General features: G+C 41.7%; 1 protein-coding gene across 1 annotated transcript; it reads right to left on the bottom strand.

Annotated features, from left to right (window-relative positions):
* Positions 1-1732: 1732 nt before the first annotated feature.
* Positions 1733-15237, bottom strand: LOC139576850 (apical junction component 1 homolog). The gene is made up of 2 exons (XM_071403379.1): positions 15080-15237; positions 1733-5173 (listed from the first exon to the last, which is right to left on the bottom strand). Exon 2 carries the CDS (start codon positions 5117-5119, stop codon positions 1847-1849), a length of 3273 nt encoding a protein of 1090 aa, XP_071259480.1. The 5' UTR covers positions 5120-5173; positions 15080-15237; the 3' UTR covers positions 1733-1846.
* Between the last annotated feature and the right edge of the window lie 221 nt (positions 15238-15458).

Raw genomic sequence — 15458 nt, 5'->3', positions numbered from 1 at the left:
GCAATTTTAGATTTGTCAGGCTCTATCAATGGAAACATAACATGCTTGTTTCAGTGTTGTGTAGATGCATTAGGAGACATTCTGTATAATTTATGTTCAAGTGCAAAAGAAGCTCATAGCAGCTCAAAGCTCCAACTTATCATTACCAATATGTCCTGTTTAAATGTTAAGTTGCTCTTTTGTTTCTTCTTTTTATTTCATTTGTGTGTTCATTTACAGGTATGAAATACTTTGTGCGTAATAGGATATTAATAGATATTCTTCAACAAATGTGTTAGTTACAACATTTTTTCCTCAACCAAAAATAGTAGTACTAATATTTCATACATCTTTGAAAATAATATTCAATTTCCAAGCATTGAATGTCAGTTTATTATAACCATTGTCAGTCTTATGATGAGCATAATCAATATTAAAATACCTGAATATAAATAACGTGCTTTAAGCAAAATAAATGTTAATTTGCAATGTCAAGCAAATGCACCACATTAATTTACAGTCAAGAGTCAAGCCTTACAAAACAAATCCACACATTGCTTTCTGTCAAATGCATTTTCTACCGAAGGCCACTATCAAACAAGTTATCAAGCGTGTTACAATGAATTTAGCAGTGTAGAATCAGTACAAAATCTAAACAAAGTGATGAAAGAGGGTGCAATTCAAATGCCTAAAACAAAATCAACAACTGGGAAACTCAAGGGGTGAGAGGATTCAGAGCGTAGATGTAGACACCTGATTTTTTATCCATATGTAGGCATAATGAAAGTATTATTATCAGCAGTGATATTAATAGTATTAACTAAGATTTCTACCCAGACCCTGGCACAACACAGCAATTTCAAGAGATTCTTGATATTCAAATTAGAATAATTTTCGGTATATATTGAAGCATCTGCAGAAATACAACGGTCAGTATTTGTTTTATATATTCCAGCTGCTGAGAAAAGCTTCAACAAGTAGAACACTAGTGGAGATTATGCTTTGAAGCTTTAATCTAGTTTACTTTAGAAATGCTCTTAATAGTAGTGCCTCCATCAGTTATATTCAGTTATATTCAGTTATATTTTTATAGATCATTTTGAATTATTTGTGCTTGTTCCAACCCAGTTCATATGGTATCAACACAGGCAGTACCTTGTCTAAACAGGGATTAAAACTAAATAATGACTTGAAAATACAGTATGACCATTTTACATGCAGATCAAACTATTTCAGTGTAACAGTATCAAAACAACGCTACTTCAACCAAAAACTACAATGATAAAGTGTTACATTATAGTTTGTTTGTGTGTGCAACGTCAGTCAACCTTTCCTGCACATTGTTTGTATGAATCACTTCTAAATGATATCGAATTCTTAGTGATTAATATGCAAACATTACTTCTGGTAGTCTTATTAAAGGGATACTTCAGGATTTTGGCAATTAAGCCCTTTATCTACTTCCCCAGAGTCAGATGAACTCATGGATACCATTTCTATGTCTCTGCATCCAGTTTGAAGGAAATTAGAGGTAGTTTCGCGAGCCAATGCTAACTAGCGTTAGCACGATGAGTGGAAGTCTATGGTATCTACTAGCTTGCTGGCAGTTACCATAGACATCCAGTCATTGCGCTAACGCTAGTTAGTAATTGTGCTAGTTAGAGACATAAAATAGTATCCACGAGTTCATGTGATAATGGGGAAATAGATAAAGGGCTTCACTGCCAAAATCCTGAAGTATCCCTTTAACAATCTTCCTTTCTGATGTAAAATGCATGTGTATCTACAAACATCCATCATAAATATCTGTTAAATCATATGTATATACATGTACATATAGGTGACATCAGAGGTGCACAGGTCAGTACTATATAATATCATCCAGGAGATGGGGGGTGCCCACCCAGTCTAGCGTTCTGGGCTCAGAAGCAGCCATGATCATACACATGAACTGCTTCCCTGTTCTCTTATCTATGGGGTAAATGGTAGTGGGCGTGAATCTCTTGTTGCTCTCCACAAATTCACAGAGTTGACGGTATATTTTGGGATACTCATGACGCAGGAAGACTCCCCTGGTCCTGAGCTCACGTTGGATATTGATAAAGCAGATCTCTCTGGCTTTCATACCCTCCTTTCCCTCTTTGTCAATATCAGGTGTGCCTGGTGGCGGGGTGAGAATGAGTGTCTCCATGTCACTTTCCTTCCTGAAGACCTTTTTATCTGGGCTGGAGGAGGCCAACGAAATCTTTGCATGTTTTCGGACTGTTGGTGTTTGGACTCTTGGTGAGGGTCTGTTAGGCACTAGTTCACCAACAGCTATGGATACATTCAAGAGAAAACATTCATTGGGGTCATACTCATTGCCAGCCTGCTGCAGGTCCTTACAGTAATCCCCCAGGTTGTCTTTGAAGCTGTCCAGCTCTCTTAGAGACAGATATGTGGGGGACATGACAAGGCTCTCAAGGCCATCCTTCAGGAAGTTGTCAGCAGTCCCTGGGTTAGCAAAGCCCAGGAAAAGAATGCCTCTCCCTCTGGAAAGGTAGCCAGCTTTGGCAATGCGAGAGAAGGCTTTATGGATCTCAGAGTTCTCTCTGCAGTACTTCAGCATGTGCCTGCACACACTACTGATACGCCCATATAGACAGTTCTCTTTATGGCTGTCCCAGTCATCCCGACGGCAGTTCCGGGAGCAGTAGAAGGTGTAGCAACTATGACAGGATTTGAAGTAAAGACAGGCATTGAACAGGGTCTCTGTCCGCTTGCACTTCTTGTTGGCACACATCATGGTGTCATCGTCGTCTGTGCTGTGGTCTGGGGAGATCTCCTCTGGACTCCTTTGTATGCTCTGTAAGCCATCACACCCACTGTCTGGGTCTTTGATGGTGTCAGGGCTGGTTTTAGTGGAGGCGATTGGTGAGCTCAGAGTTCCTAGACTCTCTAGGCCTCCTAGACTCTCTAGGCCTGAAGATATTAGCTTTCCTTTTTCATCATCCTCACTAATCAACTGTTTTAGTTGGTCCATTAGATCCTGACTAGGCCGCCTGCTGGTTGAGGGTTTGTAATCAGTGACAAGATCAGCTAGCAGCTCGTCCAGTTGCTCTAGGCTCTGCTGCAGGGAATAATCTTTGTGTTGTCTGTCTTTGGTCAGTTCCGCTGACTCAGATGGCTGCTCTTGATGATGAAGAACATTTAGAGTTGGCACCTTTTCACAATCCAGTGCATCCCAGGTGGCTGAACGCACATCTTGCTGTTTGTGGTTGCGTGCGCGTATGTCATTGTCGGTTATCGTGATCTCAGGAGTTACAAACCATAGCCCAGCCTTAGTGTTCCTTCCAGGATTGTTTGGACCTTTCTCTAAGGAGTTTTCAGAGAGGGACAGGGCAGCATAGCGCCTTGGTGAACTAGATAGATTGAGTATAACTGGCTTTGGTGTATCATTAGGAAACAGAGCATGTCTCCCCTGGTATAACAGATTATCATAGCTGCGTCCACACGGCACTGCTTGCTCCCTGTCATGACGAGGATAAAGAATATTGTCCCAGGACTTTGAGTGTTTTCTGACTTCTGCTCCCAGGCTGGTTGGCTCCACATGACTGTTTTCAAACCAGGGGGACATTACTGGCTCTTGTCTTACTCTCTGTGGTGTCAGCTGAGAGGACTGGTTGGAGTATCCAGATATACTTGAACGATACCAGTCATCTGCATAGGCCTGGGACATTTGTGTACGTCGACGGCCCTCCGTGTGATACGCCCTGTAAGGAATATACTGTTCTGCTGGGGGGTTGTACGGCTTGCTGTATAACATCCTGGAGCCATTAGACTGACAGGGATAGCCCCTGGGTTCTTCCCCATAGTATGCTCTTGCCTGTTGTGTTTGAGCAAAGTATGGCCCTACCTCGCTTGTGGAGTAAGGCCTGGTATAGACAGCCTGCACAGGGTCTCTGCTGGACATGTGTTGCTCTGTGTAATATGGCCGGACTGGGTCAGTGTGAACCCAGCGAGTCCGTGGATCATGCATATACTGACCATTAAGAGTACTGCCTTGGCTGGTGAGGCTTGAATTATCATCCTGATAGTACGCTCTAGCAGAGGGGTGGACAGGGTATCTGGTCGGATCCTCAGTGTAGAAGAATTTAGTGGGTATATTGGGGTTTGAAAGAGTCCTCTGCTCCCTTGACAAGTATTCCCTTGGCATTATAGTGGAGGGCACCCTTCGCATGTCTACTGGCTGGATGTAGCTGGGGGGCCCGCAGCTAGTGTACTGATATGTTTGTCTATAATCGCCACTGTAACAGTCGTTTGGTGTGGGTGTCCGTACCTGCCGTGGCACAGACAGACCTCTGCTCTGACTGAAGTAGGAGTATCTCTGCCAGGGATGTTCAGTCCTCATGCTCTGAGACCTCCTGGCTGTGTGCTGCAGGACCGCTGCATCTGGCTTGATATCCACACGACACCTGACATGAGGAGTGATGGCTGGCTCATCCTGTTTGCTCTCCTCAGAGAAACAGTCTGAGACGTAGAGGGGAGAGTGTGGTTGCAGTTTTATAGGGTGTACTTCGTTCGAAAAAGCTTGGTTAGAGGAGTAAGAGTCCCGGTGTGGTTCAGATGTCCTTAGAGGGGGGTCTGGTACAGCCTGTGGAACATCTCGTCCTCTCCTGGTTACCAGTGGGGAGACTGACATAGGCACAGGGGTAAGGGTGGTCTTGACTCTGGGAGCACTTTTTGATCTTGTCCTCTTCTTTGAATCTGACCTCGTGGCCTGACTGGTTTTGTCTGGGTTGGCATGCTGTGGTGGGTGTAGTCTAGTGTTGAACAGATCAGGGGACGAGAAACGGAGGTGTCCTGGATGATCCAGGCCATTCCAGGTCACCTCTTTATGCACCCTCTGATGCTCAGTCCTCTTGTAAGGATACTCCATTGAGGCAGAAAAGGGCTGTGGGTCGTCCAATGACTCAAGGTAGTCAAAGCTACGGCAGTGTCTTTTGTTAATGGTTTCCGTGTGTCGCTCCAGTTTGTCAATCATTTGCGAGTCACATTGTTGGAAGGGGCTGAGCGAAATGGAGTGCCCAGTGATGGGATTTAGTTTGATGTCCCGATACAGAGTAGATACCAATATATCAGGGGGATCTGTGAGTGTCATCTTATAGGGACTCCTCCGATCTCCCCATTCAGATTGATTCAAGATCAATATGGCCTGAGAAAAGAAAGATATAAAAGCATTTTATATCCATATTAAAACATACACACATTTTCTTTAAAAATGTAGAAGTGATTCTACACAGACATTAACATGTTATGATGACAGAGATTAACAACATAAATTATCAAATGATTATTTAACTTCTTGACGCTAGGGGTCAGTTTTTAATTTTTAATTTTTTATTTTTTTTAAAAATAACGTTCCCAAGGTAAACGGACTATTTCTCAGGTCCAGATCGTATAATATGCATATAATTTACAGATTAGGATAGAAAACACTCCAAAGTTTCCAAAACTGTCAGAATATTGTCTGTGAGTATAACAAAACTTATTTTGCAAGCGAAAACCTGAGGAAATCTAACCCGGAAGTGATTTTTTATTTTTTAAATCTGTTTAATTTCCCGTCTTTCTTCCATTTAAAGGGGTATCAACCAGATTCCTTTTCCAATGGCTTCCTCGGGCTGTGACCAGGCTTTAGACATAGTTTCAGGCTTTTATTTTGAAAAATTAGCGAGATTATTTAAAACTAGTCAGGTGTCCTTTGATTAGTTCCTGCGCGCGAGAGGGGTAGCTCTCCATTTTCTTTCTCTCTTTTATTGAATAGGTTACGGTCCGGTTGAAATATTATCGATTATGTATGTTAAAAACAACCTGAGGATTGATTATAAAAAACATTTGACATGTTTTAACGAACATTACAGATACTTTTTGGAATTTTCGTCAAACGGAACGAGGCTGTAGTTTTCTGAACATAACGCGCAACCCAAATGGCGTTTTTTTGTTATAAAAGTAATATTTATCGAACAAAAATAACATTTATTGTGTAACTGGGAGTCTCGTGAGTGCAAACATCTGAAGATTATCAAAGGTAAGCGATTAATTTTATTGTTTTTCTGACTTTCGTGACCATGCTAATTTGGGGCTAGCTGTTCTAGCATTGATTGATACACTCACAAAAGCTTGGATTGCTTTCGCTGTAAAGCATATTTTCAAAATCTGACACGATAGGTGGATTAACAACAAGCTAAACTGTGTTTTGGTATATTTCACTTGTGATTGCATGATTATAAATATTTTTAGTAATATTTTGCGCCCTGCAATTCAGCGGATGTTTAGGAAAATGATCCCGCTAAAGGGATCCGTAGCACAGAGAGGTTAATTCAGCACTTGTATCTTCCATACTGTAGGCCTATTTCATTCTAGATCCAATGAAAAGAAGGAAAAGTTCACATCTAGTAAAGCATCTTAAACTTGGAGCCTGTAATCTGTGGATTTTCACACAGCTTGAGAAGAAACAGATGAAGGATTTAATTGTATCATGCTGCGATGTGCTTTTCTGCAGTGTGCCGCACAAGGTTGTTCTAATTTTAGGAGAGTGGGAAATCTCGATTTTACTGCCCATCATATTGCCAAGATGCTTTACACAGCATCTAAATCTAAGATTAATATCTTGCACAAGATCAACACTTGAGAAACACAACACACTCTTAGAAAAAATGTGCTATCTAGAACCTAAAAGTGTTCTTCATCTTTCCCCATAGGAGAACCCTTTGAAGAACACTATTTGGATCCAGCTAGAACCCTTCGGTTCCAGGTAGAACCCTTTTGGGTTCCATGTAAAAGCCTTTCCACAGAGGATTTTACATGGAACCCAAAAGAGTTCTACCTGGAACAAAAAATGGTTATATCTGGAACCAAAAAAGTGTTCTCTTATGGGAACAACCGAAGAACCCCTTTGGAACCCTTTTTCTAAGAGTGTACTAATATAGGCAAGGCCCATAAATTGACATTTAAAAAGAGAGAAACAATTAAAGCAACAAATACTGAAACTGTGGATGTTCCCCTCAAAAAAAGTACTGCATTTCTAAGAGGTAGTAAATTATCAGTATTGTATTGTAATGGCAAATTAGACGTAGTCTTAGTGGGATCTTACATACAAAGTCTGGTCATGAAAATAGTGCAAAACTGTATCTGTACAGATATCTGTATCTGATATCTGTATCTTCAATGGTTTGTTTCAAGCACTTTAGGAATGATTGTGTAAGGATCCAAACCTACGGTAGCTTGCGAAAGTATTCACCCCCCTTGGCATTTTTCCTATTTTGCTGACTTACAACCTGGAATGAAGATTGATTTTTGGGAGGTTTGTATCATTTGATTTACACAACATGCCTACCACTTTGAAGATGAAAAATAATTTTTATTGTGAAACAAGAAATAAGACAAAAAAACAGAAAACTTGAGCGTGCATAACTATTCACGCCCCCGAAAGTCAATACTTTGTAGAGCCACCTTTTGCAGCAATTACAGCTGCAAGTCTCTTGGGGTATGTCTCTATAAGCTTGGCACATCTAGCCACTGGGATATTTGCCCATTCTTCAAGGCAAAACTGCTCCAGCTTCTTCAAGTTGGATGGGTTCCGCTGGTATACAGGAATCTTTAAGTCATACCACAGATTCTTCATTGGATTGAGGTCTGGGCTTGACTAGGCCATTCCAAGACATTTAAATATTTCCCCTTAAACCACTTGAGTGTTGCTTTAGCAGTATGCTTAGGGTCATTGTCCTGCTGGAAGGTGAACCTCCGTCCCAGTCTCAAATCTCTAGAAGACTGAAACGGGTTTCCCTCAAGAATTTCCCTGTATTTAGCACCATCCATCATTCCTTCAATTCTGACCAGTTTCCCAGACCCTGCCAATGATAAACATACCCACAGTATGATGCTGCCACCACCATGCTTCACTGTGGGGATGGTACTCTCGGGGTGATGAGAGGTGTTGGGTTTGCGCCAGACATAGCGTTTTCCTTGATGGCCAAAAAGCAACATTTTAGTCTCGTCTAACCAGAGTACCCTCTTCCATATGTTTGGAGAGTCTCCCACATGACTTTTGGCGAACACCAAACGTGTTTGCTTATTTTTTTCTTTAAGCAATGGCTTTTTTCTGGCCACTCTTCCGTAAAGCGCAGCTCTGTGGAGTGTACAGCTTAAAGTGGTCCTATGGACAGATACTCCAATCTCTGCTGTGGAGCTTTGCAGCTCCTTCAGGGTTATCTTTGGTCTCTTTGTTGCGTCTCTGATTAATGCCCTCCTTGCCTGGGCCATGATTTTTGGTGGGCAGCCCTCTTTATTTAACTAATTATGTGACTTCTGAAGGTAATTGGCTGCACCAGATCTTATTTAGGGGCTTCATAGCAAAGGGGGTGAATACATATGCACGCACCACTTTTCAGTTAAAAAAAAATATATATATATAAAAATATATATTTAAGTTATTTTTTTCATTTCACTTCACTTCACCAATTTTGACTATTTTGTGTATGTCCATTACATGAAATCCAAATAAAAATACATTTAAATTTCAGGTTGTAATGCAACAAAATAGGAAAAATGCCAAGGGGGATGAATACTTTTGCAAGGCACTGTATATATGTAACAACCGACGCCGGAGATGACAAGCAGGTACGGGGAGTCAAAATGTATTCAGGAACAGACAGGTAACAAAACAGGAACAGCGTCAGCACACGGGTAAATAACGATAAATGACAATTAATGCTGAAGCAGAGAACAGAGCGAGGAACCAGACAGATATAGTTGAGGTAATGACAGAGGTGATTGAGTCCAGGTGAGTCTAATAATCGCTGAAGCGCATGACGGGGGGATGGCAGGTGTGTGTAATGATGGTGGCAGGAGTGCGTAATGCTGGGGAGCCTGGTGCCTTTGAGCACCAAGGAGGGGGTGCGGGAGCAGGTGTGACAGTACCTCCCTCTAGGGGTGCCACCTGGCGTCCCACCTGGGCGAGTCTGACATGTCGGCTGAGGCACGGGCGCAGGACAAGCCGTCTGGGCGGAACCCCCCGACGAACCGGCAAAAGCATGGGAGCCTGGCGAGCCGGCTGAGGCATAGGAGCCCGACGATCCGGCTGGGGCGTGAAAGCCTGTCGATCCCGCTGAGGCGTGGGAGCCCGATGATCCGGCGGAGGCGTAGCAGCCTGACGAGCTGGCTGGGCGTAAAAACCTGACGATCCGGCTGAGGCCCGATGTGGGATGGGCGGCTTCCGAGCCAACCGGGGCAAGAACCTCTAGCACCAGCTAGGGCGTGACAGCCCGACGAGCTGGTTCAGGCACCCCCTGTTCCATCGGCAGCACTCCCCGATGCTTCGTATGAAGGCTTCAGCATTCTGTAACAACCGACGCCGGAGATGAGAAGCAGATACGAAGAGTCAACATTTATTCAGGAACAGACAGGTAACAAAACAGGAACAGCGTCAGCACACAGGTAAACAACGACAAACAACAATTAATGCTGAAGAAGGGAGCAGAGCGGGGAACCAGACAGATATAGGGGAGGTAATGACAGAGGTGATTGAGTCCAGGTGAGTCCAATAATCGCTGATGCACGTGACGGGGGAAGGCAGGTGTGCGTAATGATGGTGGCAGGAGTGCGTAATGCTGGGGAGCCTGGCGCCTTCGAGCGCCAGTGAGGGGGAGCGTGAGCAGTCGTGATAATATATACAAACAGTATAATAGTGACTGGCAACTCCTCAGTAAATAAGTCCCTTTCCATTGATTGTAGACGACAGTCAATCCCCCCCCCCAAAAAAATAAAAAATAAAGGCTATGTAAGATGCCAATGGTTTGTTTTCAAGAGTCAAGATCACTGACTCTTTGTTTCACACAATAAATAGATTTTCAACAGAATAGATTCAGTGGAATAGTGGCTTTCAGTACACACAGAGTATTTCACTAGTACATAGCTTGCTATTCATATCTTAAACAACAATACATTGTAATAAACAAAGGGGTATAGTTGACCACTATTTATATGAAGAAATGGAATATAAATAATGTGTCTCTGTTTAAAACCAAGAATAAGGGAGTATCTGAGTATCCATGTTTCAAATAGTGCAAACATTTCAATATTTTTGCACATAGACCTTGCTTTTAATGCTTTTTCGTTTGACTTTTAAAGCATATTTTCATGACAGAGAGACAAACATAGAGGCTCCCTTGTTGGCTCTCGCCCATGAGCTAACCCTGAGATACCATATGTTCATCCTGAGGAGAGAGGTCTGACCAAACGTCTCCCCCGTCATGTCTCCACAACACACCTAAATATCATCTACACACAACCATCATAACCTTACCAGACCTACAGATACTATTAAATAATGTACCATGGTTACAGTCACTGACTCATCTTGTAATTACAATTTTCAAAACAGATTTCAACATACAGCAAATATGTCCTTTTTAAATATTACACCATTGGGTCGGGTGTAACACAATTGGTAACTAACAACCTGGTATCAAAATATTTATAAATGTTGTGTTTGTGTCAACAATATAATTATTGGATTATTATTATGTTACTACTATTTTACAATGTTATTTCTAAGGAAATACACAGTAAATATTGTGGCAGACTGTAAGATGAAGCATTATCAAATATTTTTTGACAAGATAAATGTTTTTAATTATGGCTATTTATTTTTCATTACATTGGTCGCTGTCTAATTGAGGGCCACCACTGAAATGCCACTGAAGCATGAATATTCTCTAATCAATCTGGCATCTGTGTCAGCCATGCTACAAAAATAGCAAAGAGGATGGAATTGATTAATAATATACAATATTACTCAGAAAGTAGGTAAATTGACAACACTGACATTGAAGTGCAGACGTATGTGTGTTTGTGTGTGTGTGTGTACAATCATACGCTCTTTCCACCATCATGCAATCCATTATGCTATTGCCCAACAAAACAAAGTCGCCTGATTTGCTCTCATGCTGATAAAGGCATTGAATGTCCTTTTTAGAGGGTAAGTCATCAGTGACAGCATTTTTTATAAAAGGTCACAGAGGATGCAGATTTATGGCCTTGGTACTGTATGTCCTTTGGGTAAAGAAGGCTATTTATCCAGAGGCTAATAAAATAAGAAAACACACCTTTGAGCTGAACTATGGTGGATCTCTGGAATGTGTAACTTTTTGTCTCTTTTGATGTTGCTGAAATCCAGATATCAGAATTAACATTATATGGCTGAATCGTGATAGCCCTACTCTGTTTGCATTGTCTCATTTGAAAATTAGGAAATCATTGCAATCTGGAGAAAATAGCCATTTACCTGACAGTAATGTCTTCAGTATACAGAGTAGGCGACAGACATCGTTTATTTGGTTTGTGCATAGGCAATATAATACTTGTCCATGATTATGTAGGTCTATATCATCGATGGAAGAGAGACTTGAGTTAAAATAAAATATTTTGCCATAGGCTACAGAAGTGCATCAAGGGGCAAGCGGGACCACTTTCACTTTAACACTGTAAACTAGTACAAATAACATTGGCTACACTCACATACCACATGCCATGTCGCCTGGATACACTCAGCACACACTGAAACATTCAAATAGGCTAGTTTTCAATAGATGCTCGATGGGCCACAGTTATGCACTCTCTCTACGTGAAACGAATCCAACTTAACCTACATAGGCAACCTGTCCATGTCGCAAATTGTCAAATTCCCTCAAAACAATTGATAAGAAAGTAAACAGTTTATCCACTGAGACAACTGTTGGGAAAATGCATTGGAAAAAAATTGTCTAATATGGGCTATTGTAACAGTGTCGTGATTTGATCATAGGCGGAAATCCCAGGGGGGACGGGGGGGACACGACCCCCCCATCCTGGGAAAAATATGATTTGTCCCCCCCAATCTATCACTGTAAACATAACTATGTAATTTCAATAATATTAATAATACGCAATGAAAGAAGTTGTGCTGATTATAGACACTTAATAGCGCCTTTTTAAGTTTCAAAAGATTGCGACCACCCCGCCCTTTGCCTCACAATGGTTTGATCCACTGCCAGTTCTTTAGCTGGCAAGGTAATAGAGGGTTCGTATCTACTGTCCGAAAGGCACTCAATGTACGTAACTGACGTGAGGTTAATCCAGTCAATCGCGCCATAGCAATGTTTACATTTTTATGTTGGCAGGGTTCACACACTAGCTGAATTTGCAGAGCTAGCGCGCAAACTAAAGCAAACATTAACTAGCAAGCTAGCTAGTACCTATTCCATTAATGTGGCGTCGTCAAAGATGGAATCTTTGCTATCGTCAGTTTATTCCAAGATCAGCATGCAGCTGTAGTGCTTCAAAGTCCCTGTGATAAGGTTAGCGATAAACTGAAGTCCAAACTGAACAGAACTACACTCTCTTATACCATTGTCTTAAATATATTTAATGGTCTCGTTGCAAAAGCTAAGTTGTCGCTAGTGAACTTTTTTTAATGTATTTTATTTCACCTTTTTTTTTTAAAGATTATAGCAAACACCACAGAAACGGAATTGGTGCTCGCTAGCTTTACAAATTCAGCTATTGTTGGAAGCCAGCCAATATGAAACAAACTATATTAAAATTAGAAAAGGTTGTAGCATATGTTGTGTAAATGTGTGTGTGTGCAGCTAGACCGGCCAGCCAGCCAGCCAGCCAGGTAGAAAAATGGCAGAAAAAAGTAAAAAGACGGACATCAGAGTATTTTTCAGTATACCAAAACGCAAAGTAAGAACTCTAGTAGCCTAATATCTCAAAGACGAGTTGATAAAATGTTCATAAGAAAGAAGTGAAATGCTAATGGTAATGTTTCACAATGATGTCATTAGGCAGAGCAGGCAACAGATGGCACACAGACAGCAGAGCTGGGGACAGATAGGCAGGGACAGACTGGCAGAGACAGGGAGTCTCAGGTAAGTTTGTTGAGTCTTTGTTTGGCAACATTATGAAAGGTTCTCAATTTTTTTTACTTGTAAAATAGGGACATAATTGGAAAATGCCATGGATACCCCCGCTCTCAACTTAAACTGATGACTAAACTAAGATTTGTTTATGGCAATGGTATTGCTGTTGTGATTAATTGTGTAGTTTTGGGTACCGGTAGTTAGGAGTACGGCAAACACCTTATTTCTTTTCTAGGAGACAGACTGAGTCAGTGAGGGTGGTGAAAGGGAAAGAGCCAGGGAGAGAGTTCAGAGAACAATGTCACAGCCACGGCAGGACCAGGTGTCACCCTTGTTGCCAGCAGCACCAGTATAGGGGACAGTGGCACAGCATTGTCCAGTTACCTCAGTGATGGCACAAAACCATATCAGCCACACCCACAATTTTTGAACCGCAAACTCTTGCCAACAGAGTGTTGACGTTTCAAGAGGCCCCAAAGCACAGAATGAAATTCCGAACATCATGGCCAATACAATCATTCGAGGCATTGCAGCTGAGATTAGGTCTCTTCCGATTGTACAATTTTCATTAATTGTTGATGGTACTCAAGATGTCTCTGGTGCTGAACAGGAGAGTGTATTTTTGCATTATGTTGACCATGACCTTGTCCCTCACGAGGAGTTTATTGGGCTATACAGGGTGTCGGAGACAACAGGCGAGGGCATTGCGAAAGTGGCAACTGAAGTGTTGTTGAGGCTCAATTTGCCCATGTCTGGCTTACGTGGGCAGAGTTACGATGGTGCCTCAAACATGGCAGGAAAATACACAGGTGCACAGGCAATTGTGAGAAGGCAGCAGCCATTAGCCCTCTATGTCCATTGTGGAGCACACTGTGTAAATCTGATTACACAGGCTTGCTGCTCAGCCTCCCCACTGATCCGGGATTCCCTTTCTTGGGTCCATCAGTTAGGTGTCCTCTATGGCCAGTCAGGAAAGTTTAAGAGCATGTTTGAATCAATTGCCACGTCCAAAGAAACACATCTGCCCACCCGGAAACCCCTATGTCCAACAAGGTGGACTGTGCGGAATACTGCTATTAGAGCTGTGCTAGGGCAGTATGAGCGGGTACTAAGCAGCCTAGAGGAGAGTAGTTTTTAGTACATGACAGTACACTTACAAATTATTTATTTCATGTTATTTTATTTAAAATTGCATACTTTGTGCGACATACTTGTCCATAGCTGCTGTTTGAAGAGTTGAGACACTGACTGAAGGATATTTTGTTTGATTTATTTGGGTTTTTCATTGAAGTAGTTATTTTGCTTTTAGAACTGTACTTATTTTAAGCTTTTTGTTCTTGTAAAGATATTGTAGTAGACTCAGGCCAGTGGCACATTTAATGACTATATAAATGTATCAGAAAAAGTAAAATTAAAAGGTCAATTCAATACGTAGACCAACTTTGTGATGGTTCTCAATGGAGACTCTTTTAGATGAGATCACACCATGTTCATTGTATTTATGAAAACTACACCCATAGAGTGTACAGTACCATTGCTATCTACTGGCCTTTCTTGATATTGCTAGTTGTAAGTACGAATACCTGCATACATACTGGACTGGTAAGGAGCACTGCTATAACTATTATTAGTAGTAGTATTATAATGATTTAAACATTTGAACAAGTTGGTTAAACCCTTCAGTTAACTACTGTACCTATCAATTATTCAGTTGTAGGAATTATGGTTCCTCAATATACATTTAACATATTACAACGTAGGCTATGTGTTACAGCACTACTTTTGGTGTCCCCCTCAGGAATTGCTCTTGAGAAAATGTAATGTAATTGTCCCCTCCAAGGTTGATATCAGATTTTCGCCCCTGGATTTGATCCGATGGCTGCATTTGAAAGGACATTTGAAAGGACAGTTATCATTGAGCTTTTCTATTTTCAAAGGTGTGATTTTGGCACACCAAGATCTGAAGCACACTTTGTCCTCGTTTATTGATGCGGCACGGCATTGCTGACCCAATGTATTTGAGCATCGAAGACATCATCCGAGGAGAGGTAATCGCACGCTCAAATAGACCAAAATGTTGTGGCCGTACTCAGAGGAAAAACGGAGAATTTTGAAACCCGTCCTTTCATTCCATCATCAAATAGGAGTGGATATCATCTTACCCTTCACGCCAATGATCCGCTTCCATCATATGTAGGCTACATGATCAATCCTTGGCTCCTGTTAGGTGCAGCTTTACTACATTTCTTATACGGTCTTTATAAAAATCATGCCATCTTCGCATTTAGTGCTACATGTTATCCACAACACAGTCAACAGTGATTTAGTGCGCCCTCATAGTTTATCTGAAGCATTCGTAGCAATAAGGGGGTGTGTCTGAGTCTGCGCTTATGGGCATTAAATGACGCGCTCGCGTGCATTAGCATGTGAGTTCGTATGCTTGCGTGCTGATGAGCGTTTATAAGGGACTTTGTCATGCTTATTAAATACATGTCTGTGAGGAGAATTGCATACTATCTGTGTTCATGAAAGTAGCTGCAG

The sequence above is a fragment of the Salvelinus alpinus genome, chromosome 5, assembly GCF_045679555.1.
Source record: "Salvelinus alpinus chromosome 5, SLU_Salpinus.1, whole genome shotgun sequence".
Classification (NCBI taxonomy): Eukaryota; Metazoa; Chordata; class Actinopteri; order Salmoniformes; family Salmonidae; genus Salvelinus; species Salvelinus alpinus.
This window is presented reverse-complemented; position numbering and strand designations above follow the sequence as displayed.